At 39.2% G+C, this 26,847-nt stretch overlaps 1 protein-coding gene across 2 annotated transcripts in view; it reads left to right on the top strand.

Annotated features, from left to right (window-relative positions):
- The window catches only part of LOC101849994 (eIF-2-alpha kinase GCN2), a 56,450-nt gene that overhangs the window by 13,399 nt on the left and 16,204 nt on the right, over nucleotides 1–26,847 (top strand). For both annotated transcript variants that reach the window (XM_013080498.2, XM_035968834.1), the window contains exons 9-29: nucleotides 672–782; nucleotides 1,736–1,888; nucleotides 2,314–2,378; nucleotides 3,326–3,437; nucleotides 4,478–4,578; nucleotides 9,319–9,446; nucleotides 9,756–9,913; nucleotides 10,384–10,517; nucleotides 11,650–11,918; nucleotides 12,769–12,838; nucleotides 13,515–13,593; nucleotides 14,875–14,964; nucleotides 15,689–15,811; nucleotides 17,070–17,174; nucleotides 17,642–17,803; nucleotides 20,005–20,157; nucleotides 20,895–21,131; nucleotides 22,496–22,693; nucleotides 23,237–23,397; nucleotides 24,816–24,882; nucleotides 26,713–26,829. In XM_013080498.2, the coding sequence (XP_012935952.1) occupies nucleotides 672–782; nucleotides 1,736–1,888; nucleotides 2,314–2,378; nucleotides 3,326–3,437; nucleotides 4,478–4,578; nucleotides 9,319–9,446; nucleotides 9,756–9,913; nucleotides 10,384–10,517; nucleotides 11,650–11,918; nucleotides 12,769–12,838; nucleotides 13,515–13,593; nucleotides 14,875–14,964; nucleotides 15,689–15,811; nucleotides 17,070–17,174; nucleotides 17,642–17,803; nucleotides 20,005–20,157; nucleotides 20,895–21,131; nucleotides 22,496–22,693; nucleotides 23,237–23,397; nucleotides 24,816–24,882; nucleotides 26,713–26,829 (2,793 nt within the window). The remainder of the gene's footprint in view (nucleotides 1–671; nucleotides 783–1,735; nucleotides 1,889–2,313; nucleotides 2,379–3,325; nucleotides 3,438–4,477; nucleotides 4,579–9,318; nucleotides 9,447–9,755; nucleotides 9,914–10,383; nucleotides 10,518–11,649; nucleotides 11,919–12,768; nucleotides 12,839–13,514; nucleotides 13,594–14,874; nucleotides 14,965–15,688; nucleotides 15,812–17,069; nucleotides 17,175–17,641; nucleotides 17,804–20,004; nucleotides 20,158–20,894; nucleotides 21,132–22,495; nucleotides 22,694–23,236; nucleotides 23,398–24,815; nucleotides 24,883–26,712; nucleotides 26,830–26,847) is intronic.

The raw sequence follows: 26,847 nt of genomic DNA, 5'->3' as shown, positions 1-26,847 counted from the left end.
TTCTCTTAAGACTCAGTTTATTTTCTTTTGTCGTTTCAATCTTTTTCTATCGTCATCCTAGAGTTCAGTATGGCATGTAGAATGTATTTTTCTCTGTCATTTTAGAGTTCTTTTTTCCATGACTTTTGCTTTTTTGACAGGTTTTTGTGTGTGTGTTTGAGTGAATGTGTGAATGTGAGATACAGAGAGAGGAGGGAGGGAGAGGGAATGTATTGACAGATGCATGAGCCTGTTTGTATTTACCATGCTGCAGCTAATTTCTCTTTGTGGAAATCACAATCAATTCTTATCTTATCTAAAAGCTTTTTGCAAGTCAGAGTCACCTTTTCGCCCCTGGGAAGGGCTTTGCCTTTACATAAGGTGAACAGAAGCAAAACCCCAGTGTTCTCCCATATTGAGTGTTTTGTATTCCCAACATTTGTAGAGCATGCTAACAAAATGAACTTTTCACAATCTGTGTATGGAGATATAGGCCGAAAATCAACACAGGAGTTAAATGTGTAGATTTTCAACTGATGCTATTTTTAAAAAGTTGAAGTGTCTGTTATTTCATCATAATAAATTGTACTAACTCAACCGATAAATTTGACATACCTATTTCCATGGGGCCAAAATCTAAGAAGTTGCTCATTTTCTCAGCTTGCCTCACATTGTTCTTCTATCTCTTCCAGGTTTTGAACATTGAACAAGAGTTTCTGACATTGTCACGCCTGAGCCACTCTCACCTGGTCCACTACCTAGCATTCCGGCACCAGTACGACCCTGGCAAGATCACAGTACAGGTGAGTCAGTTACTCAGCCGATTTACACTACTGTTTGTCTAAAGTTACGAAAGCCTGTGCTCTATTTTTGGCTGAAGAGCAGTAATTCAAAGACTTTTTGGATGGACAGTTTCAGCTGCTGGTATATGATGTGGGTTTTAACGGAGGCACACACAGGTGCCATAAAACACTAACTAAAGCAAAAATAAAATCTGATAAGTAGAACACTCCCAATTTCCTCCTAAGGAGATCTAATCATGTTTATGGTTTGTTGCTTATGTTATTTCGACTGCTCAGTGTAAGACTCCATTTTCTGCACACACCCCCTTGCCCCCTCCTCTTGGCTCCTGACTCTTTCTGCAGCCTTTCTGCCTTTCTTCTGCTACTCCTTGGATCCTTCTTACTGCTGTTTTTCAGCCACACCCTTGATCTTATGATAGGTAAGATCTATCTCCTTACCTTCTCGGTTAAGGGCGAAAAATCTCGGGTCCCGGGTGGAAGTTGCGCATGTTAAAGATCCCTTGGTGGTCTAAATTCGATAAGAGTAGGCTTCGGTTGCCACCCGTGGAAAATTCAAAATTCATTCCTACCAAACTGAAAATGTTTAATGTGTTCTGCGTCCTGATATCACCTATTGCAGTTGCGAGCACTGTAAAACACTTTTTTTTAAAACAACAAGACTCCATCATATGTCACTTTTCAAAATGGCGTGTGGCGGAGTCATACACTAAGCATCAATTTGTCACTGCAGAGTTGAACTACGTCAGCTTTCCTATCTCTCCAGGTTCGTGGGTGGTCGGCGGGTGCTCTGGTGTGGTTTGCTCCTTCTTTCCTATCAAACATCTATCGTCTTTATCTCCCCTCTTTCTTTTTAATGTTTGTTACTCTCTTGTAACACCTCTAATCTTCAGCACTTATATGACCTTATTGTTTTGCGAGTTCCGTAAAACTCATACTAAAACTAAACTCTCCAGGTTCTCATGGAGTTCTCCGGAGGCACGAGCCTATCGGTGTATGCCAGACGAAAGGACCCACTACCTCTCAGTGTCCTCAGGGGATATATATCAGAAATCTTAGACGCCTTACAGTACTTACATAAGAATGCAGTTGTTCACAGGAATTTGAGGGTAAGGAGTTCCTTCAGAAATATATCTGCTTTGATACCCTGTGTACTAACATTTGGTTTGTACCATTTACTTTTCTCGATTGATTTTTGCTCTTTATTTTTTAATGCTAGCTATTGTTTTTTATTTAACAAACTAATGGGAGAGCAGTCCATAGCAGGTACTTGGAGGATGCCGGTGACAGGTCCTGTTTGCTTTCTTTTCCTTTGTTCTTTCTGTCTGTCTTATTAGCTTTTTGACAACACGAAATGACTGATATTGTATGGATGTTACTATTTTTCAAATAAATTGTATGTAAGAATTGTTTGAGTTGTGGATTGAAAAACCTTCAGTCAAATTCATCTGAGATCTAATGTGGGACTGCAGAAGAAGAAAAGTACATTGAGATCTTTACAATTGTACTTATATGTTTTGCACAACCTTTTCAGCCTTCAAGTGTCTTCATTGACAGTGGAGGAAGGGTGCGCATAGGTGACTTTGGTATCGACAAAAAGTAAGCATATTTATTCTCTCCACATTGATGAAAGTCTTTGTCTTCATATTTGTCATTATTGTTATCCCGAGCATGCTGGTCATCATGATTATCACCTTTGTCATCATTGTTTTTATTCTCTTGTTCTCCATCATCATTAGCACCATCATCATCACTTATATTACCGTATCATGATAATCACCTGAGTTCTAGCCTGTATCTAGACTAAGGACTTTTGTAATAGTTATGACTTTTTGTGCCATCCTTTCAAATGTGGACATTATTTCTGAAGTCAAGACTCTAAAAATGACCTAAATTGTGTTGACGGGGATGTGAAATTCAAACCAAGCACATTCACTTTTAAGTCCTCCCTCTGTTTTTGTAGGGTTATTAATCTATGTTTTCCTCAAGCGATCGCTTCACTTTGTTTTAACATTGTGCTCATCAACATCTGGTAGTGGTTATGCTGAAAGTCTGCTATATTGTTCTTTAATGTCGGTAGCCTTTTTCTGTTTTCTTGATTAGTCAGTGTAGGTGGTTGGCGGATGCTCTGGTATGGTTTGATCCTTCTTTCTTATCAAACATTTATACTGGATCGATAACAACATCAAACATTTATCCTCCTCCTCCTTTTTAAGAATATGTTACTCTTCAGTAACACTTTTCACTTTTATTCTTCAGCACTTACATGACGTATTTGTGATGCAAGTGACTCAAAACACTTACTAAAACTGAACTAAATCAGATTAGTCAATGATTATTTGAAACTTTTTTCTCTTTAATTCGTAAAGTATCGTCATAGCTTTGCTACTTGAAATATTGTCTTCACTCTAAGACAAAAAACTAGTAGTCACCCTTTAGAATGAATTTAGTCTGTACCTGAAAACAATATTATTGTTTTTAAAAAAGTATGGTTTGTCTTATGTTCAAGTACTTACAAGTTCTTTTTTTGTTTGTTGCCCAATCAGGTTATGTGATTTGTATGATAGTGTAGACAAAGCGCGGCCTGGGGTTCACTTCTATGACTCTCAGCCGATGGTGTTGGGTCGAGGAGGTCAGCGTGGAGACATCTATCAGCTGGTAAGAGAGTTTGTGCGGGAATGTTTTGTGGCTTTACCAAAACATCACATGTCAGTGGGTTGTTGGTGGGTGCTCTAGTGTGGTTTGCTCCTTCTTTCGTATCAAACATCTATCATCCTTATCTCCCTCCTTCTATTTTGTGTTTGTTACTCTGTTTAACGCCATTTATCTTCGGCACTCATATAACCTTATTGTGTTGCGAGCTCCGTAAAACCTTACTACAACAAAGCATATGTCATGTAATTAAGAACTTTTTCTTCTCTTTTTCATTATCAATTTTCTTTTCTTTTTTTTATTCAACAACAGTTTGGCAATTTCCTACTCTTATTTGATGTTTTGAGGCTGTGTTGTTAGCTTTGCTTGCATTTGTCTAAGCGCATAGTATGGCACTTCCTATGCTCACTTGTCATAATATATAAGTTTTCAAGAACTTTTTTTTCTTTTTTTCATTACTGTCGTTGTAAACCTGTTCCTGTTGGGCACACCATTAGCTCTGTTGATGTCATGCTAGACTACAAAGTGAGTAACCCTGTTTCAAATATGTTGGTGGCCATTGGTGAATTTTAGTTGTTTGGAGTGTTTTCATCTCTCTCTTACCACGTTGCTTCGCTTTTTTCAGAGGTAGATACTAAATCAGATATCCTTCTTTCAAATAGCCTTACAGTTTTGAAAGAGACATTGATCCTATGCTGTATCATACTTGTGTGTCTGTGGTTGGAGAGTATCACTGGTGGGTCCTACTTTTTTTGTTTCCTTTCTGTTTTTTCTGTCTGTCTGTCTGTCTGTCTGTCTGTCTGTCTGTCTGTCTGTCTGTCTGTCTTACTTTTTCGCAGTACTAAATTACCTTTATTTTATAGTGCTGATGTGCTTCTCTTTGCTCAAACAAACAAACAATCAAACCATACTTATTGAAAAAGGACAATTATCATGTTTGCTCACCACCTCAAACTAAATCTGATAACAGTTATGTTGTGCTCTCTGTTTACCTGATGTTCTCTTTCTCTCCCCCCCCCCTCCCCTCCCTCCCTCCCTCCCTCCAGGGCCTCATGATCCTCACACTGGTGCTCGGCCAACCTATCCTGGACGTAATCCCTGAAATCCCCACCAACCTACCGGCTGTGCTGCAGAACTTTTTAGACAAGTATGTTCCTTCATGTTCATAGTTTGATGCGTCTGATGTGATATGTACCTTTTGTCAGCTTTACTTCTCTTTTCTGAAATTTAATGAGAATATATAATTACAATTTTTATGTATACCTGCATGTGTTTTTACGGTCCTGTACAGCCGAGAAAAATTTCCCTCTGGGATAATGAAGTATTATCTTATCTTATCTCTCTTTGCCGGGTGTTCTGATAAGATAGATAAAGAGAAGGATTTTATTTTGTGCACGAGAAATTATGTTCCTATGAACTGTCAGTAGTGATTATGAGAGACAAAGTACATATGTGTCATGACATCACGACGCAGTGGAATCAGGAGCTCGTCAATTTTTGGGAATATGGAGTTATTGGTACCACCTTAAAGGTTCTTCATTTGCTTTGCTTTTGCTTTAAAAAATATCCATATATCTTCATTGGAAGTCGAGATATTTGCAATCGAAGGGATGGGGGTGGCCTGGTTTCAGAAGTAAAATTAGCGAGAAAATAGTCTCCAAGGTTTGGTGACTTCCATGACTTGAGAGTCCTTGGAAATTACAATTTTGTGCCTTTAATCAACATTTTTTTCATAAAATCCACACATATTAGTGTTTTTGAATGGTCTAACATGGTATTGAGCCCCCCAAAAAAAATTCGAAAAAAAATGTCCAAACTGGCCAAAAAATGCTGATTTCTCAGATGTCATTATTTTGACGAGCGCCTGATTTCACCACGCTGCCTTACATGTTATAGACTATACAACAGTTGAACCTGCCTTGGTCGTAACCTCTCCTTAGTGGTAAACTGGGCTAACAGCCACTGTTCCGTGACACCCTCACATGAAAATTTTTTTTTAGCCAGTCCATAGTGATCCATGTTCAACACAGCCATGGTCATTCTTTTTCGCGACTGGCCGTCTTCAAAAACTTGAATATGGCATCTCTTGGTATAAAACTGTTTCACCAAGCTATTCTCAGACTGAGTGTGTACTTTAATTTGATGCAAAGAAGGTGTTATGAAAGAAATCAATTTTGATGGAAAAGAAAAGGAAAGATATAAATTTAAATTTTAGATGTGAAACAATCTAATGACTTTGTCAAATATGAAAAGTAGGTGTTGTGAAAGAAATCAATTTTGATGGAAATGAAAGGGAAAGATAAAAATTAAGATTTTGAATTTGAATTTGAAACAATCTGTTGACTTTGTCAAGTATGAAAAGTTACCATAACTCAGACCCTGTTCATAGCAGCTACCTTTCTATAACGATCACCATAACTCAGAAACCTGTCCAAAACAGTTACCTGTCTATATCGGTCACTTTTCTCTGTGATCTTGAGTGACCATAAGGCAAATTCGACTGTACATAGTGGATTTTCTGTTGTCGGCATCTGTTGGGCTCGAGAGATGGTGGTGTGAAGAGCTGGTTAAGGTCTCAAGTTTCACTCCATGGAGTGACTGTCTCTGCCCCAATTTTTGCAAACAAAGCGGGCTGGATGGTTGATGAGTGCTTTGGCATGGTTTGCTCCTTCTGTCCTACCAAACATCTATGTCCTTATCTCTCCTCCTTTTTTGTGTTTGTTACTCTCTTGTAACACCTTTAATTTTCTGCATTTATATTTCCTAATTGTGTTGCAAATGGCGTAAGGATTTACTGAAAACATAAAACAAAGCGGATAGTGTTGTATGATGATGATACTAGCCTTCTCTCTCCCTTGGTCTCTTTTCAACAAGCTGGTTGAGCCCCTCAGTCTCTACCTTCTCTGTTCTGAAGAAAACCGCTGCCCTCCTAGCAGTACGATCATCAGATATGAGTTCCCAGTTGTTAGGGTCACTATTGGCCAGCTTCGGGTTTCTTTAGCAACTCTCCTTGACACACAAGTTAAAACACATACAGAGGTTGCAATTGAAATGGGTGGGGGTCGCCTGGTGTCAGAGGTAAAGTTAGTGTGAAAATGGCTGCCAAAGTTTGGCCACTTTCAAAGCTTGAGGGTCCTTGAAAACTACAAATTTACATTTTTTTAACCTTTGACCAACACTTTACAGTTGAGTCAACCCAGAAATGTTTTTTTTAATAGACACAAAAGGTGTTGGACCAGAAAGTACAATTCGTCGGCCATCTCACAAAAGGGCGTAGCGTCAAAATTACCGGTTTTGAGTTAACACCACGATGGTATGTCCAGTAGTGAGATCTATCTTCTCTCAACACAGCATATCGATAGCTTTAAAAGTGGAGGAGTTATGAGCAAAAAACATTTAGCTCTATAGCTCTCGCGCAGGAAACTGCATCTCACATAGAGGCGTATGCCTTGTTACGCCCCTTTGTGAGAATATATACGGAGGCATGTGACCGCATACGCCATGGTATGAGATGTTTCCTTTTGTTTTCTTACTTGTAAATGAGGGGGATGCATCTCATTTCATGTTTAGTAGTCTTTAGAGGGACTTTTATACCATTAGTTCAAGTTGACACGTGTTGTTTTTGGTACCTGTGCTTTAAATTTGATCCTTGCTTTCAGCGTTTGATGTTCATGTACCCATAAAGTGATAGTATCTTAGCTCATTTGTAAGCTTATAAACATTCACTTTTTAAAGTATTTTCTACAAGTAAAAGTTTTAATTAGGTCTGTGAGTCCACAAAGATGTGGTATTGCAGAAATTTCTGATTATATTGATGATTTAAATGCAGACCCGTCTTTCAAACTTGGTTTTTGTGTCATGCAAGAAGGACATATTTGCAGCTTGTGGAAGGTGTGTATTGCTCCTGTGCTATACATACAGTCACTTTGTGGAAGAAGCAGGTTCATGGTAGTCTTTTTTAAAAAAACCCACATAGCATCGTGAGTAGAAAACGGATAAAGCCAGAAGAGAATAACTCTGTTGTCGTTGGATATTGTACTCAACCTGAAAATTTCATGACAGAAGGTGCTGTCAAGGAAGTGACTGCTGAGAAAGGTCCACAGTCCAATAAGTATAAAGAAGATAATCACAAAGGACATTGTGGAGAGGAGTTCCTTAGCCCTATAAGGGCAACACATTTTGGCACGCACAGGATTTGAGACAGGTATGAATTTGAAAGCTATGAGAAATATGATCGAAGCTGTCACACTATTGCGAATGAAGCACATGAGGAAATGTTCCAGCAATATTACAGACTTGAAGACCATTATCTATAACATGAGTTCGTTGTTGGTCACATTGACTGCTCTGAATCTATGAAAGGGACGAGCTGTTCTCACGACAGAAGACCAATACATATTACTTGACTGTCGATGGAGCACCGCCATCTGTAAGACAATATCAGCTGAAACTTCCCACCCTTATTAATGCTCATATTGCGAGATTCCCCGCTGTTGACTCACATCACTACTGTAGGTCAGTTTCGAGTTAAAAGGACTAGCTCTCAAACTTGAACTGAAGAGGAGACAAAACAAAGGCTGAACAATCGCATCCACGGAAAAGCCAAAGAGGGGAAAAAAAAACTGGGGTTGAAGCTGCAATATAATCATAATCTGAAGTGATATTATGGAACAGACTCAACAGAGACTATTCAATAACTCTTTATTTCCTACAAACCCACAGTACCAAACAGTGATCTCTAAGCCCCAGAAAAATCAAGTCAAAGACGTTCCATTGAACAACCTAAAAAACTCCCTATAGCCAAGTACACTTTTCATCAGACTTGAGGAACACACAATGTTCTTCTACCTCTGCCACATTTATCGTATGACACGTTACCACTTGCACTGTGTTTTCGCATTGAAGTGCCTTTCCAGATAATTTTAATCTTTCTTAACAAACACTTGCACAATATTTCATTGATAAACAAAGTATTATGGGCTAAAATGTTTATAAGGTATTACACAAATTCATTACCCATTCTCAGAATTTATCTTTCTAGTAATATTGTTGTTGTCTATGGATAGTGCGCAGTCCTGAATGAAAGGATCTGTGCAGAACTAGTAATTTTATACTCACTATATTGTGCAAATTCTTATAATACCTTGAAGACAAGTAAGAAAGCTTAACTCTTTAAGCTATTTACATTTCATATCGTGGAGATCCCAAATATGTTTCATTTTCTTTTCCTCGTTGCTTTTCCCTCCCGAAAATAGATCAATTTGGCATATTGAGTTGATAAACCTCTTCAATAATTAAGAAAACAATCCCTTTTCTCTTATATTCTATTACCAAACGATGTGACGTATTGTCAATCTTGTGTCTTTACGGACATAATTATGTTCTCACAAACAGGCGTATCAGCTATTTTAGACCATTTCTTAAAAAACTGATGACGCAATATCTATAACCATTATAGGGAATGATAAATCGGTGGTTGTACTAATATCTTGCCAAAAATTTTAACGAAAAAGCAAACGGTTACGCCACAGCAAGAACTTAAAAAGTGTCCAAAACTTTAAAACGCTCTCCTGAAAAATGCCAAAAATGTGAGATGAACGACGAATTTATGAAAATTGCTCAATGCATGGAAAAATTTTGATTTTTTTCAATTTCATCATTTTGACGAGGGCCTGATTTCACCACGATGCCACACATAATAGAACGACTGCACATGGGGAAAGTGGGAATTGGCTGTTTGTACAGGTGATTTTCTTGGACAGGTGGTCGTTAGAACAGGTTCAACTGTATTTGACAATTACAACTGTATAGAATTTCTATTAACTTCCAACCAAAGAACAGTCTCGGATACAGTTACCAAACCGTACATTTCTGTCCCTTGTGGTAGGTGCTTACTCAAAGACGAGAGGCTTCGATGGACAGCAGCCCAGCTGAGGGAACATGGCCTCTTGAAAGAGCCTCTTCCCTCAGCACCTATCAGCAGCTCAGTCACTCAACTGAAGAACAAAGACAACAGTGAGTATTTTATCTGCCTGGAAGATTCTGATATGACCTGTACTGCAGCAATGATTGCTCACCTGATAATATGCCATTCTCTGCAAAAACCATCCTCTACTGTTAATGCGCTTTAATATTGATGTTGCCACTTTTACTGATGAGGATCTTTTATTGTTTTATTTCTGAAACGGTTCCTTCAGGTCCAACTTCTATTTTTTGCATTCAAGATGTTTTCGTTCCTACCATTAGTCTTGTAAGTTAACTAAGGGTTTTATTGTGTTCACTGAAAAGGGACTAAAACTTAACTTAACTGACCTCCACTCTCAGATGATGACCTCGGTGTGACGAGTGAGGAGTTACTGGACAAGAAGGAGGAAGAGTTTGAGTACCTGATCAGTCTGGTGGCCAGCGGTCAGTCAAGGCTTGCCTCAGAGTTTGAGCTGCTTAAGGTGCTCGGCAAGGGAGGATTTGGAGATGTCCTTAAGGTATTTGTGAATTCAGTGAGCTTTTGGTGTCATGAAGTTTTTTTGGGGGGGTTTTCAATGTTTAGAACTTTTTGAATGTTTCTAAGTTATGAAGGCATATCTCTTGAACAAAGCTCATCTTCAAGCAGCTACCCAACACTTTGTTTTGTTAATGTATTCAGTTGCAGTTTTTGTTCGGGCCTGGCTAGTTCATTTTATGAATTAAAGCCTGCTTATTTAGCTCAGCATCAAAAGTTGCAATTAATCTAATTTGTGACATTTTCTTTTCCTTTACTCCTTTCAGTTCCTTCAGTAGTACTTGTGAAAGCATGATTAAAGGAGTTCATGATATTTTCATTACAATTATTTTGTCTCCTTGTTTGCTTGTTACGAAGTGTTTATGGTAGAAGTTTGAAATTTTAGCTCCTCCAATACTTAAAATGTTGAAACGGTCCCTTTTGTTATTGTTAGACTGGATTATTTCCCACCAGGTAAAGAACAAACTGGACGGGAGGTTCTACGCCATCAAGCGGATACCTCTCAACCCCAAGAGCAAAATGTTCAACAAGAAGATGACGAGAGAGGTGAAGCTGCTCTCCCGACTCAGCCATGAGAATGTTGTCAGGTATAGCTTTGTGCTACGGACCTTGTCTCTTGCATCTATTTTTCTAACAGAGGTTCAAAATTTATAAAGACAACTTTGGGCTGTTGGATAGATAGCAGCAGTATTGTTTAGCTGAGAACCTCTGCCACAGAGATGGCAGTTTTTGCTCTACAGCACAAGTTTCAGAAATTTGTCCTCACAAGTGATAACTGGACATAGAATTTCTGTTTAGTAACTTGGAAGGTTTTTCTTTCAGATCAAGGATACTTTTGCTATTAATCGTCCGTCTGCTGGGATATTTATCCAGTGCTTCCAATCTTTCATATTTTTACGGAAATTAGTACTTTCTGTCAGTTCCGTGCTTGCTCTTCCATCATTATCAACTCTCTCTGTAAAAAATTATGACAGTGTAGTACTACCGATATTCTGTAGCAATCAATTCGTACTCGCCTTCGTATCATCTTGTATAAGTTACTGATATTTACGGCAATTCTCTCGGCAATAAGTTAATATAGAAACCTGCCAGAATGCACATTTCGCGCAATTGGCCATTATTCCGCTAGACCCCATGCATTCATTGAGGGTTGGTCGGTGGTATATTTTTACCTGCAGATTGATCAAAATCTGACGAACTTTTTGTGCCAATTTCCTCCTGTCTGTCATTCACTCATTCTTTCTGTCTATGTTCGGATTGTTTCCATGGCTGGAAACTCTGCGCGTTGACCAAGTAAATTGACTTGTGATCCTAGACAGAAAATAACTGTCAGAAAGAAACAACAGTATTTTGCAAATTTGTGAAGATCTAGAGAAATTATCTATGCAAAGATTCCATGGCACGGGAGCAATAAGGGCCGTGGTGAAAGAAACTTACTTTTCAGTTTCAGCTGTTGGAAGCACTCAGTAGAGTGGGTGGGTGTTTGGTGCGTGCTCTGGTGTCGTTTGCTCCTTGTTTCCTATCAAACATCCATCCTACTCCTTTTTTTTATTTGTTACTCTCTTGTAACACCTCTAATCTTAAGCACTTCTTAGACCTAATTGTGTTGCAAGTGCCATAAAACCTTACTAAAACAAAAGCAGAATGGAAGCAGCCCATCTCCTAACTGGTATAAAATGCTTCTACAGGGCGTAAAACGTGTTTTCAATTACAACTCAGATACTACTGCTCGTGGATCGAGGTGAGCGACGACCCGATCCACTCCGAGAGTTCCTCCAGCTACACGGCATCCACTCAGCCGCCCGAAGTCCCCCTGGCCTCCAAAAGGGCGCCACACATCGTGCGCAGTATCCCGCTGACACGCACACCCGTTCTGAAGGCTGGGGTCAAGTCAGCCAACTCCAGCTTTGACCCTGTGGGGGACGTCGAACATCTCGTGCCACGGGCAGGGGATGAAAGTGTGGAGTGGCTTACGTCCTTTGACAAAGGTACTACACTATCATCGTTAAAAATAGCCTGTTGATGTGAGACTCAAAATACAATGTGACCTTGGTTTGAGGGCTCGTAAAAGTAGTGACTTCTCTCACACATTCGTTTTATTTTCTGCTTTGCCAAACTTCGATTTTTTAAAAACCCTTTTCATTCCTTAATCGTTGTGAGTGTGAGAGAAAGATTGAGTTTTGTTATTCCAGTTTTATTTAGAGGGAGTTTTCTTCTCATTTACATCTTGACTTTTGACTAACTGAAGCAAAACAGTCTGCAGAAGGAAGGTGAAAAGGCTTCACCATCACTCAATCTGGAAGAAGTCGCCCGTTTTCTAATTATTGGTAATTGGTTGTTTGCAAATGTATTACAATAAATGTATTTTCACTCCAACAGTGAAGAGCTAAACCATTGCACCACAGGCACTGGTACATCTTATTTGTAATAATAGCTGCTATTGGAGCATGCTCAATCATGTTTACAATTACAAATAACTTACACAAGAACTCAGATCAGATGAATGAAAAACAGGAATGAAAATGCCATCCACATCTGTAATTTTTGGAAGTTACCGAATAGCACATTGGACATAACTCTTGTCTACAATTCTTAGGTGATTAGACACTGAGATTACTCTGCCTCCCCCCCCCCCCAAAAAAAAACAACATGGGGTAATCAGATGAAGCTTGTTTTAGTAATGTAGTATGCATAAAACAATACCAATTCTAAAGTTGTATGGACGTGTGTGACCACTCGTTGCTCTGTCCTGGTAACAGTGGCCATCTTGACGATATTTTCAAAAGCATGTCCAGACATTGTGCGTGTGTGTCTCAGTGTCCAAACTCTCCTTCCCAGGGGTGAACACGCTCTTCGACTCCTCCTCCGATGAAGAAGACGAGGCAGATGTCTTTGGGCTGTCTTTTCTGTAAGTTTATTTTTGTCTCAGGGTAAAAGATCCAGGGGAAGGCCATGTGAAACCCGGGGAAGAGTTACAGAGAATGATGTACAGAAAAGTGGAAAGACATGGAATAGTATCAAGATATCAAGTTATCAGAGGCTAGCTCAGGATGGAGAAAGGTGGAAAGTGTTTGTTGATGGCTTTTACCCTGATGCTGGGTGAGAAAGACAGTGATGGTGATGATGATATTGTGATTGCTTTTTCTCTATGCCTCCTTTTTCTCAGCTTGAAATATGGCATTTATTGTCTTCTCATTAACATTTTTTCTGGGCTTCAGAGTTTGCTTTTTTATCTATTAATGTATAACAGAGAAAAAGTATCTTTAACACCAACCTCAGTGTTTTAGAATTTTAGATGAAAAAATAAAAGTACTTATTATTTCCCCTAAGTTATTATTATCATGTTCATTTTTTTTTTCACTCGAACTCAAACTCACTTTTCATTGGTAGTTGGTGGGTGCTCTGGTGTGGTTTGTCCTTCTTTCCTATCAAACATCTATCGTCCTTATCTCTCCTTCTTTTTTGTGTTTGTTACTCTCATATAACACATTTAATCTTCAGCACTTATGCGACCTAATAATTGTGTCAAAAGTGCTGTAAAACTCTTACTAAAACTAAAATTAAAACTAAAACTCACTTTTCAGACCTAAAGGCGATGCGTCTGATGACAGTATTGTGTTTGACACAGATGAAAAGGACAGCACGGCAGAGTCGCATGCACAGGTGAACCAGGGAGTCCTTTCATTATTTTGCTAATGCAATGCTTAAAACGTTAGAATCTTGCTGGCCTTTTCTTATCCCTTTCAGCACCAGGCTATTTTTTTTACTCACTTCCCTCTGGCTCAGGTTGTACTGGAGTCCTTGATTCCTCAGCCACAGCCAATACTGATAGAGTTTGCAACTCTTTGCAGATTAAAAAAAATGTCTATACTGTCTTTGCTTGAAGTTTTAGAAGATAGCATGTACAACATTTTTCAGAGACAATTGGATAGATTGCAATAAAAACACCCAACTGGGTTTGAGATGGCTTGTGCCCTGTGAATATACCCGACAGGGGCTGGGGGAATGAGAATTCATGAGGGAAATATACAGGACTGAGGGTGTAAGGGTTAAGGAGAGTTTATGGATGGCCTGAGGGTGCTAGTGCAAGGTCTTACTTCTTTACTGTCCCTCTGTTCTTCCATTCTGTCTTTGATGATTTTTATTTGTTACTGACTGACCCTTTTTATGTTAATATATGTTTCTCTTTATTTCAAATAAAGCACATAGGTTTGTCTCTTCATCCTACAGGGGGTTGGAGAGCATCACTAATAGGTCCATACTTGTGTATGTATGTCAGTCTCGCTCTTTACCTGTGCTTTATTGCTGCCTTTGTGTTAACATGCTTATCCTCACCCAAACTAAGACCATGGGTGGTTGGCGGGTGCTCTGTTGTGGTTTGCTTTTTCTTCCCTATCAAACGTCTATCGTCCTTATCTCCCCTTCTTCTTTTTTATTTTTGTTACTCTCTTGTAACCCCTCTTATCCTTTGGCGCTCATATGACCTTATACAGTTGGGAGCGCCGTAAAGCCTCTACTAAAACTAAAATACTAAGACCAGAAAAAAAAACCAGTGCTTTTCTTTTTCTCTAGCAATGCAAGCGAATGACACGACATAGATTTTTTCCCTCTTTATCTGGAAAGAAGTTCAGTTGTTTTAATCTTTTTTTAAAAGGTGACAAGTAGGTGGTAGGCAGGTGCTCTGATATTTGCTCTTTTCCTCTCAAACATCTGTCGCCCTTTTGTCTTCTCCTTTTTTATTTATTTCTGACACTCTGGGTATACCTCTAATCTTCTGCATTTATTTGATCTGATTGTGTAGCAAGTCCCTTAAAACTCTTACTAAAACTCACAATAGATTTGTCCCTCTGTCTAGAAAGAAGTTCACTGGTTTTAATCATTTTTAGAATGTGACTGTGACTTTCTATAGTGTTGACCTAATGTTTTCCCTCCCTGTATGGACAGAATGCGACTTCGGTTGAGCCCAACACTCCCAACACCCAGGAGGCAGAGATGGAACCGGATGAGTTGACAGTGAAGATTTTGTACATACAGGTGACAGTTTGTTTTTAAAAAAATTAATTTGTTCATTCTACTTGTCTCCACATTGTACAGCTAGTGGTTGGAGGTTGCTTCTGGTTGGTCTTACTTCTTTCCTTTCCTGCTGTTGTTTCTAATTGTCAGTCTTATTTTATCCAAACCCTGATTGACCAATATTGTGTCAATGGAGCTCTCTTTACTTAAACAAATTCAAACTGCATTGTTCAATTTGGCAGTTCTGTGAAGGTGAACTCAATGGACACCCAAACTCTGTCAGCAGTGCTATTGTTGAGAATGGGGGCATATGCTCCATGAAACTGTGAGTCTGTTACTAAAGTGAATGAAGTTGATTATTAACTCAATCACTATGATGAGCCTACTATTTGGGCACTTTCCTTGTCACATGAAGAGCTGTATCCTCAGTCTGAACCTATGCCACTTTAAATACACAAATTATTCAAGTTCAGACTTTCCAAAATAATATCTATGTTTTAATTCACGCATATTCATTTTTTTTAAAAATTCCCTTTTAATTTCATTTTTGCTTTTTGTTCTAGCTCTAAGGAATCTTTACTTTGACAATGTGCTTTTCTTTGCTCAAAGATGGAAACACACAGAAAGATTCACTTATACACATACCCACACACGCACAGGAACACACACACACACTCACATTAACCACTCACTCGCTCGCTCAGTGCCACACACGCCTAACCTTTGACACACCTATACTGCACAGATGGAGTACTGCGAGAAGAGCACCTTGAGGAGTTGCATCGACTCTGGCCTCTCCCTGGACATGGACCGCGTCTGGCGTCTGTTCCGCGAGATTATCGAGGGCCTTGTACACATACATGGACAGGTAAACAAATTTTTGCACACAGTCGAACCTGCTCTAACAGCCACATGTCCAAAATAATCACCTGTATAAACCATTAATTCCCTCACCTCCCTTGTGACTTATCTATTCTATAATGACACTGCAAGAGACGTCCACCTGTATTGAGACAATCACTGTTGTCTTCTATTATAAGTAGCCGTCTAGGACAATTTCTGTCATTTCTCTCATTTCTCTCTGTTGTCATCTAGTCGCGCAAACATGCAAGTTTTTCATGTCCATGAAACATTGTTTTAAAAAAAATTGGTCGTAAAGATCTTACATTTTATACAACTGAGCGCATAAAGAACAATTGATTGTTGAGATTAAGAAATTTTTAGTTAATTTAAATTTGTAAATTGAAAGTGAAGGGGAATACAAGGAATCATTGGGATAGATCATGGCATCAGGGTCAAATATTGTAAAATGTGGACAAAAAGTCACTAGTACACTGACATGGCACTGTTCACTCATCAGTTAAGTCAACATTTAATTTACTTTTTCAATTTGAAAAGAAATGGGAATACAAGACCAGTAATTCTAGAGGTGATGACTAAACACAAAACCTTTTTAATATAAATTTATATCTGTATGTGTGAAGAATTTTTTTATTTTTGTTTTGTCTGTAAATACCTCATTTCTCCATTTCTTCCCCTGTATTTTTTTACTTTCTGTCTTTTGTCCTAGGATCTTTATATTCCTTAGTGTCATCATTTTCATAGTGTCTGCGCTGGTGGTTGGTTGAGTGTTTCTATGTGCTCTACACCTGCTTTTCAGTATTACTCTTATCCTAACCTATTGATGGCAGAATATGGCATTTGTCATTTTGACTCACTGCCAATTGCTATTTTATGGATGTGAGTGGGTAGTTGGAGGGTGCTTTAGTGTAGTTTGCTCCTTTTATCCTATTAGATTTTTTTTGTTTTGTTGTTGTAACGCCTCTAATCTTTGTCACTTATATGACATGAATGTGTTGCAAGCGCAGTAAAACACTTACTAAAACAAAACAAGAAGGGTATGCTCATGCTCTGAGGGCCTCTTTCTTCATCTTATTTCTTTCTTCACTTGCGGGTGGTTGGAGGGCACAACTGGTAGGTCCTACTTCTTTACCTTCCCTCTGTTGTTTCTGTCTGTCTGTCTCTGTCTTCTTACTTTTTCCCAGCACTAAATGACCATTATTGTGTCTATGTGCTTCTCTTTATTCAAACAAACAAGCCAACAATCTTTCTTCTCCTGATTTCAGGGCATGATCCACCGAGACCTGAAGCCCGTCAACATTTTCCTGGACTCCCAAGATCACGTGAAGATTGGAGATTTCGGACTGGCCACCACGGACATTCTTGTGAAAGTATGCACTTTTATGTCGCTCAGAATCATCTAAAACATTTACAGTCATTTTTGAGAATGTTGTGCCTCAAAGTGTGATGCTACGGGATGCATACAGATGCCAACCAGTGTATAAAAACCGCTTTTAGTGCGTTTTTGAAGCTGTGGGAACAGAAGTTTATTTTCATATTCGAAAATAAATTTTATTCTTTGTTTTCTATCATTATTGCTCACATATTCTCTTTTTTGTAGCCTTGCTCCTCACGGACTTGCTCAAGCTAAAGAAAAATTATGAACTTTCAAGACTGGTTTTGAGACTAATAATGAGAACGAAGTCCATAAGTCTAATGTTGTTGTATCCATTACCATAGTTACCTATTGAGCATGAATGTATTTGAATGAGGAAGAATGTGTGTAAAGGGTAAAGTCTTTTTTTTGGTTTTGAAAAGTTGGCAGCAGGGAATGTATAGTTTCTTCTTTCTCTTCCAGCAAGGGGCCCTGATGGACCTCACTCTCCCGTCCCCTCATGAGGTGGCCTTGAACTTGTCTCATTCGGCCAGCGGAGAGGGCAATTTGACTGGCAAAGTGGGCACTGCTCTCTACGTCAGTCCTGAGGTGATGGAAGGAGGGGGCAAAGTTCGCTATGACCAGGTGAGGATAATACTGCCGTGCCAAAGCAGACCAACGTATCTGCAAAAATGATTAAATTTTGCATCTTCGTTTAAATGGATGCCTATACCCATTCTGCATCTTGTGTCAAAGGAAGGAAGACGTATCTGCACAACAAATAGGATATTTCACTATGGTAAACGTAACGTGGCTGAAGGGCCATTCCCATATTTCCAATGGCAGTGCAACGTAACTAAAATCATAAAAAGTGCTGATACGTCGCTCTGCCTTGCCACGGCAGAATAAATGAGGCTTGACTTTTGTGCTGAGGGGTTTTCGGCTCTTTCTTTTTAGGGAAAGGGGGATCCTTTCTTGATATCATTAACATCAAGGTGGGTGGTGTCCCTTTTTTATATTGTCAAACTGTTAAGATCACTGCTTAACCCCAGAAGCGCTCAGCATTTCACCGGAAGTAACCCGCCCCTAACGCCCTGCCACCACAGCTGATCAGTTGTAAACATGGGGGGTTTGGCGGGGGGGTATCAGCTGAGATATCAGAGATGTATACCAGCTACTGAAAATTTACCATTTATGGCTGAACAGATGATAAAGGGCATATAAAACCATATCTTTTGTCAAAGCTGATAGAATGAGCCATTCTCAAAAATGAAAAAGGATTTTTTAAAATATAAACAAAGTGTTTAACGGGATGAAGTCAAAAATTAGTACATTAGTACAGCGGAACAAGTGATGACACATAGCATGTAGTCGTTCAGCTGGACCGCGTCACTTTATCGATCAATATCTTGGCCAAGAGATGCACTACGAGGTCAAGGTAACTTGCAAAGTCATTGGTCACTGTTTATAACTTTGACCTGTAATTTACTAGGTCATTTTCCATCTGATGAACACTGAAATTTTCCATTGAAAAGAGTGAGGGTCTATGCCTTTTTTATAGGGCCTGTGCACTTCCTGGGTAGCCCAGCTCATGCCCTTTATATAAGGCCTGCGTACTTCCAGGGTTAAGTCAGAGAAAAGCCAAAATCAAATTGATCCACCTTAACATTTCCAATACAATTACCTTTCACCACGTCGTAAAACAATGTGAGTACATTCGCAAATTTCCAAACCGACCCAGGAATCATTGTGGCTTAAATCAGGGGGGAAAAAACTAATACTAGAAAGTTGTTTTTAATTTACTCTGGACTATGAATAAAAACTTAGACCATTCTTGTAGCATGTGGACAATAGTGGGAAAAGGGCAACTGTTTCAACCAAATTCCATCCGTTTTCAATAATAATTATAATAATAATATATAACATATATATTTCGCACTTCCAAAAAAGTAGCTCAATACGCTTTACATTGGAATATTTTTTTTTTAAAACCTTTCTTACTACTTCCTTTCTTCTCATGCAATATATATTAATGCACACACACACACACACACACACACACACACACACACACACACACACACACATACACACACACACACATACATACACACAGACTATTTTCATCCAGATATAGGAACAGAACAACTATAATGAAAAATAACGTTATAAAAGCCTGTAGGAACAGAAAATGTTTAAGGTGTCTTTTGAAGCTATCTAGTGTTTTTATTTGTCTTAGTTTCATGGGTAATCTGTTCCACATAAATGGACCAAGATATGAGAAAGATCTCTCTCCATATGATTTGTATGATTTTACAGGTGTCACAAGTAGGGTGTTATCGTTTGATGATCTTAGGTTTCTCCCTGGCTTATATATACTGATAAGTTCTTGTAGATAAAAAGGAGCAGTTTTATTTACACATTTGAAACACATGACGCAGATTTTAAATATTATTCTTTCTTTTACAGGGAGCCAATTAAATTAGTTTGTTTCCTATGAACGCAACTCACTGTTTTACACCTACAATTGTTTTGTATATGGCAGAAAGCAGTATAAGATGTAAGTGTGGCTTCTGCTTCACAGGCTGAAAGCATTTTCCATATGTCATAAGTGCTGAAGTTTTGAGGTTACATAGATCTCAACAATAATTTGAGGGGGGGGGGGGTTTACCTTATGTGACATGTCCACTTAACTTCTCACAGTGCTAGTATCAACCAAATGGATTCTGTGCAAAAGGTTGCTGTTGTTGATTCAACCCGCGTTTTTTTGTTGTTTTTTTGTTTTTTTTAAACTGCGTTACAACTGTCACCTGAGAAGGATTTTGTTGTTGTTTTGATTTTCACAGAAAGTGGACATCTACAGCCTGGGTATCATATTCTTCGAGATGTGCCACAAGAGTCTGCCCACAGGCATGGAGAGGGTAAAGATTCTAAGCAATCTAAGGACACCATACATCATCTTGCCAGAGGACTTTAATGGCAACGGTCTCTCTAATCAGGTCAGATTTTGGTTTGATACAAAATTGTTGACGTCCAAGAGTGATATCTGTTGTGTATTTTTGTAAATGTTTAGATTGCCTTGCATGGCGTAGACATGTCATCATTTTGGAAGTCAAGGAGAATTGGAGAAAGGGAAGAAAGAAGCCCGATCAAGACTTACTTTTTTTATTAAATAATTATGCAGTGAAGTCAATGGCTAGGTACCTGCATCTGTGGTATAGCGGGTAGACTTTTCACTGTCACTTGCAGGAGACCAGAGTTTGATTTCCGATTGGGGAGTAAATTTTTATCGAGTATCTCAGTCTTTCTACTGGGTTGTATCCCTCTCAGCCCAGGTTGGCCTGACAGGCAGGGTCGGAAACTCGCCTCCTAAATGATCTGAATTGTGTCGATAGGGGAGTAAAAACACTTATATTTAAACCCAAAAAAAGATGGCCAAGTCTTTTCTCCTTATGGAAAACGTTTACTTCATTTATGCTACTTCTTGTCAGTTTGTTAGTGTTTGAGTGTGTTTGTTCCTCAGTTTGTACTGTATGCTTTCCAGGATGCCAAGAATGCTACTGAGTGTTCTGTGGGGTAATAATAATTTGTTGCCTCAAAACTATTTTGCTCAAAGCGCCTCTTTACTTAAGTACACTTTTGATAAAATAGTTCTGAGACGGCAAGTTGTAAAGTGCTTAAAGCATGCTGCAGAACGTGGATGTGCGCTATATAATTGCAATTATTATTATTACAGGCTCAGCTGATCCGCTGGTTGTTGAACCATGACCCGTCATTACGACCGACGTCCAAGCAGCTTCTGTCCAGCGACCTGCTCCCAGCTCCACAGGTTCACGACACAGAGCTCGGCGAGATCCTGCGCTCAACGGTGTGCAACCCCCAGTCCTCACAGCACCGCCACATGCTCAGCGTCATCTTTGGGCAGAGTGTGCTGCCCGTATATGACTTCACTTACGACCAGGAAATCTATGAGGTAATGATGATAATATCGGTTCGTTCATAAATGTCTGACGATAACCAATGCATCTGCAGAGGGGAATATTTCTCAAGAGAAATGGAAGAAATAAAGGTTACGGTAACTTGTGGCTTCTGCTATGGCCAATATAAGACCATTTCTGGTAGAGAAAGATTTGCCACATTTTGAGCATTCAAAAGCTCCACTTCTTGTGGATGATGCCGCATATTGGGAGGGTGTGCTTGCAAGACTTTTTACTACAATACATTAAACATTTACACATAATTTTGGGAGGCGCGCACACTATTTAACATTCACCTAAGGCGTCTATAAGGTTATGAGGTACAATGCTCCACAGGAGAGGGAGTAAGGTCGATAGAGCGTGACTGTCTTTGAAGTATGATGTATAAATGTCAAATATTGAAATATTAGGAGGGGAGGAAATGTGTAACTTATGAAGGTGAGGAAGGAGATGGGGGGAAGGTGCATTCATGACTTCCAATAAGATCAAATGTTTCAAAGGTCAGTTGTCGCATTAGTGGGTGTGTGGTGGGTCTCAAGTGTGGTCTGCTCCTTGTGCTGCTTTTAAATAGAAGTATTGTCTCCATCAACATTCTGGCAAAATGTGCCTTTTGTCGTGTGAACTTTTTAATGCTGAGAGTGACCTAATCTGCTTCCTGGGGTCTATTGTGATTTAAGACTTAAAAGTCAAACCCATTGTTATCTCTTTACCTGTTGTTTTCACACAAGAGCATCCTTCCTTCCTTAGCTGACAGTTTTCAATAATAGGGGCACACAGATGACTTGGCTTTTGGTTGGAGGGCGCCACTTTTATTGTATTTCTTTTCCGTCTTTCCCTCTGTTGTACTTTTCCCCTGTAGTCAAAGACTGCTATTTTGTGGATATGCCTCCCTTCACCAAGACATGTCTCTTGGCAAGCAACTCCCTCAACCATCCCTCTCTTTTCCCGGATTCTTTCTCGTGCAAGTGGTAGAAGGGCGCCAGTGGTATTTTCTACTTCTTTTCTTTTCCTCTGTTGTGACTGCCTATCTGTCTTGTTTCTTCTCTCTACTACATGATTATTATTGTGTCAATTTGTTTCTCTTTACTAAAACTCAAACTCAAACTCAAACCTGACTCTTATTTGTGGTTGGCAGATGCTCTGGTGTGGTTTGCTCCTTTTTTCTTATCAATCATCTTTCATCCTTATCTCCCCTCTATCCTTTTTGTGTTTGTTACCCTCTTGTAACACCTCTTATCTTCGGCCCTTAAATGTTCTAGCTGTGTTGCAGGGTGCCATAATAAAACTGTTACTATAATAGAAAACAGATCTCTTGGCAAGCTTTACCATCCTTCTCTTTTCCCTGACTCTCTCTCTCCAGAACATGGTGACCCAGAAAAGGGCGCTACTCCAGCAGCAAGTGGAGACAACTTTGACCCAGCTGCTGGTGAGCCACGGAGCCGTGCGGATTCCGCTGCCCATGTTCATGCCCAAGTCGAGCGTGTACCAGAACGCAGAGCAGCTGGTGCAGTTCATGGACCATCGGGGCAGCCTCGTGGCCGTGCCGCTGGACCTCAGGGTCAGTCATGGGTGGAGAGGGGGGTGGGGAGGATTAGTCACAGGGTGGAGGGGGGGTGGCAAGGAGGTTAATATTTTTATGCCACTAAGATGTCCACCTGTCAAAGACAACTGCTTTTCTCCTCGATAGTAGGTAGCTGTCATGGACAATTTCGATTGTACTTGCCAAGGTGAAAATTTGAATGTCAGATGTAACTTGTCTTCCAATCTCATCTGTTTCAGGTACACAAACTAGTGAAATTGATCTTGTGCATGCAAGGTGTATTTCTAATCTTGGTACACTCATGTTTCATATTACAGCAAGAATTTAGTTTCATTCATAACAAATATATTGTGTTTCCCTCAGAACAGCAAGATTTTGCTGTGATTGTATTGTCATTTTGTTGGTCCTTGTTTTTCACCACTGTATAATGCAATTAACATCTTCCCTCTCTACCCCCCCCCCCCTCCCATCTTATATCGTAACTTTAAATTGTTGAAGGGGTAACTTTGACACTATATACAAATGGCAGTTTTCATTTTTCTCTCTGGTGTTGCTTGGCAGGTACCTTTCGCCCGTTATGTTGGACGAAATAACATCCAGTCTATGAAGAGATTTGCCATTGAGAAAGTGTTCAGAGAGAAAAAGTTTTATAACATCCTGTACAATGTCCACCCAAGAGAGCTGACCGAGTGTGACTTTGACATCATCACTTCCTCCGGAAGGTGAGTTGCTCTCTCCCGTTTTTCGGTTTAAGGTACACCACGGCAGTAGCTGACAGCCACAAAAAGTCAATTTTGGACTATTTTAGTAGAGCAACATCAGCTTTATCGATTGGAAATATTTTCAAATGTCTAAAACATCTATAAAGTGCTCACATATGCCATGTTTGTGAACATTTTGTTGAAATAGACCAGTATGAATTCGGGTTTTTTTCAGTTTTCTCAAAACTATGATTTTCTTAGGGGGGTGGGTCACCTGTGCAGAGATATTTCTGAAAGTACATGTCACAGCTCAATCCCACTTTGCTTGACTGTTTCTAGATAATAATGTTTGCAACGTACTAAAAGATTATTGCGATATTGTAATACATTTTCTGTCAGTGTTAAAAAAGATTGACAGTATCACTCTGATTTATGATTAATTTTTTGTCAATGTATCGTATATGACACTAAAAGAGCAGTTACAAGAAAAGTATGAGACTTTGGAAAGTAAATCTTTTGTACGTTGCAGGTTGTATATACAGAAACACTGTCTGTATCAATTCAATCTTTTTCAGAATCCCTGCACAGAATTTGCGCAAATTTGGTCTGTCGAACCGTTTGCATCTGAAGAATTCAGAAAATTGACAGTGAAATCATATAGGGATATGTGTTTCTGTTTCTTGACCCATATTGGGAAGCCCAGTATACTTAATTTAGAGCCCAAACAAAAATTTTCACTTCAGCTGTACCTAGAGTCCCTTAACTCCTCATCTCCAGCAATTGCTTCCAGTGGCTTTCAGTCAGAACTGCTGTGCCAGTGATTCGTTGGCAGCAGTTCGGTCATATTCTTTTGCCATGCCACAACGTGTCATTAATTTTCGGCATTTGTCGAAAACAGGTCTCTCTTACCTTGAGTTTTTTCATTAGGTGAAGAAGAATAAAAAATAGATTAGTTTTGTACCTAAAGAGGGCTCCAGCATAGTAGATATCTGAATGAAACTTCTTTTTTGTAAATGGCAAATTACCCTCAGTATTAGTATCGGTACCGGGTTGGCTACCTCACTTTTCTGTATATTTTTAAAACTTTTGTCTTGTACATTGGTTTATGTTTTTTTTATGAAACTGGTTTGTTCTTAAATGGGAAAAGTTGTCCAGTAACTTACTAAAATCACTAAAATTTCATGATCTCTTGTCCTTTTATTCACTGAAGGAGAAATAATAAAACAGATTTGTTCCTACTAGTACAGGGGTATGAGATTGAATGTGCCACACCCCCACACCCCCCCTTTTTTATTCCAACCCCCTCATCTATTAATTTTGGACCACTTTTATTCGATACCTTAGAGTAGGACCAAAAGAGGACTCTGTATCAGACAGCTGTTGTAGAAGAAGAAAGCTTGATAACTGCAAGAATCACCTGCTTTGTTTATTTCCTTCAGTTTGATACCAGATGCTGAGGTGCTGACCGTGGTTCAAGAGGTCATCGACTTGTTCCCCTCTCTCCAGGTACTCTGACCTTTGCCCTCTACTCAACATCTACTGAAATTTTGACTTTACTGTTGTGTGTGGGTAGAAATTGTTTAACCTACTGATTTTAGCAGTATAAGATAATAATAATGATGATAACGATCACTTTTTACTACTGTGCGTGTAGAATTAGTTAAGCATATGTGAGGCATCGTGGTGAAATCAGGCGCTGGTCAAAATAATGAAATCGAATATATCGGCATTTTTCCTCCAGTTCGATAATTTTTTTCTCATTTTTGTTTTTTTCATGCGACACCTTTTACGTCCATTTAAAAACATATTTCTGTGTGGATTTATATGGAAAACATGGATTAAAGGCACAACGAATGTAAATTTTCATTTATCAAAGTCTCTCAATATTTAGAAATCACCAAACATTGGCGGCCATTTTCTCACTAATTTTACCTCTGAAACCAGGCGACCTCACCTCCTTCATTCATAAATATCTCAACTTCTGTTCAAGATAAGTGTGTATTTTTTTCATCTAAAGATGGACAAATGAACACGCTTTAAGATGATACCAATAACTCCAGATGCCCTAAAACTGACGAGCGCCTGGTTCTACCGCATCGTGATACATATTGTTTTAAGTAGCATAAGATAATAATGATAAAGCTCACTTCTATAGCTCCCACCCTCTGATGGCTCAAGGCGCTTCACAATAAAATAAGATTTAAATCAGCGTTTCATGCATACTGGCCCATTCAACATACAAAAAGTCTTTAAAATACATATACGCCCGTAATCTGACAAAGAACACATACACGGAAAGACAATCACTGTGGCTACTGATCACACCTGCTATAGGATGATAAGACTATGCTTTAATTTTATCTTCCTGTGGGGGAAATTATCACAATGCATTCAAACTTGAACAATAAAACCCCATACAAATCTGTCACTACTGGGGCACATTTTTTAGCTATCCATGGTCAGTTTTCTTACCTGATGATTGAATTCATTATTGGTTAGTGCCCTGGTGTGGTCTGCCCCCCCCCCCATACTTCTTTCCAGAATTTTTGCATCTCAATCTGTTCTCCTACCTCCCGGGGCAGTGCCACTGACTGTAGTGTATTTAGGTCATTCCCAAAAGGGGGACATTTCTCGTTCAAGCTTAGTAGAATTGTAAATGGGCTGACTCATGTCATGCTCATAACTGTGTTTACAACAGGGAACTGCTGCTTTTTCTTTCCTGATCCTCACTATCGTCATTTTCCTCTACTTCTTTTGTATGTTTGTCACTCTCTTGTGACCTGCGATTTTCGGGGTGCTTTGATAGTCAAAGCAGACCTTGTGCTGTTGAAGCTAGAGAGGTGAGCAGTCTAAGTCTGATACCCTGTAAAGACTTCTCTGTTGACACCCACCTCTTGGCGCTCATATGACCTTATGCAGTTGCGAGCGCCTTAAAACCCTCTACTATAAAAAAAAAAATCTGTTCTCCAGGAAATGTAGCCTTCATGACACTGAATTTCAAGTAAACAATGTTACTTTCAACAATGTGAATAATGAATATTTTGGCTGAAATAGTTTTCTGTGCTTTATGTACTCAAATGCAAACAACAAAAAACCATAGATATGGGGTACATGGAAGCGGAACCAATAAATTGGAAAAAAAAGAATATTAATCAGCAGACAGGAAAAAGAGGCTAAAACAGCACCTGGACATGGATGGCTGGTGCCTCTATAAATAAATCATTGATGGTCACAGTCTAGGCAAACAACAAAATACTGTGGTATTGTGAAGACATCAGCTGGTATGGCAATCAAGTATTTCGTACTCAAATTTATATGGAATTATTTCTCCCTCAGAATCGCAAGTATTGTGTTAGGATCAATCACATGTCGGTGCTCAAGGCAATTCTGCTCCACTGTGGCATACCAGAGACGACACATCAGAGGGCGTTGACCTTGTTGGCAGAGACTATGGTTAGTGGTTTTTTTCTC

Source organism: Aplysia californica, unplaced genomic scaffold (assembly GCF_000002075.1).
Source record: "Aplysia californica isolate F4 #8 unplaced genomic scaffold, AplCal3.0 scaffold00089, whole genome shotgun sequence".
In the NCBI taxonomy this organism is placed as follows: domain Eukaryota; kingdom Metazoa; phylum Mollusca; class Gastropoda; order Aplysiida; family Aplysiidae; genus Aplysia; species Aplysia californica.
This window is presented reverse-complemented; position numbering and strand designations above follow the sequence as displayed.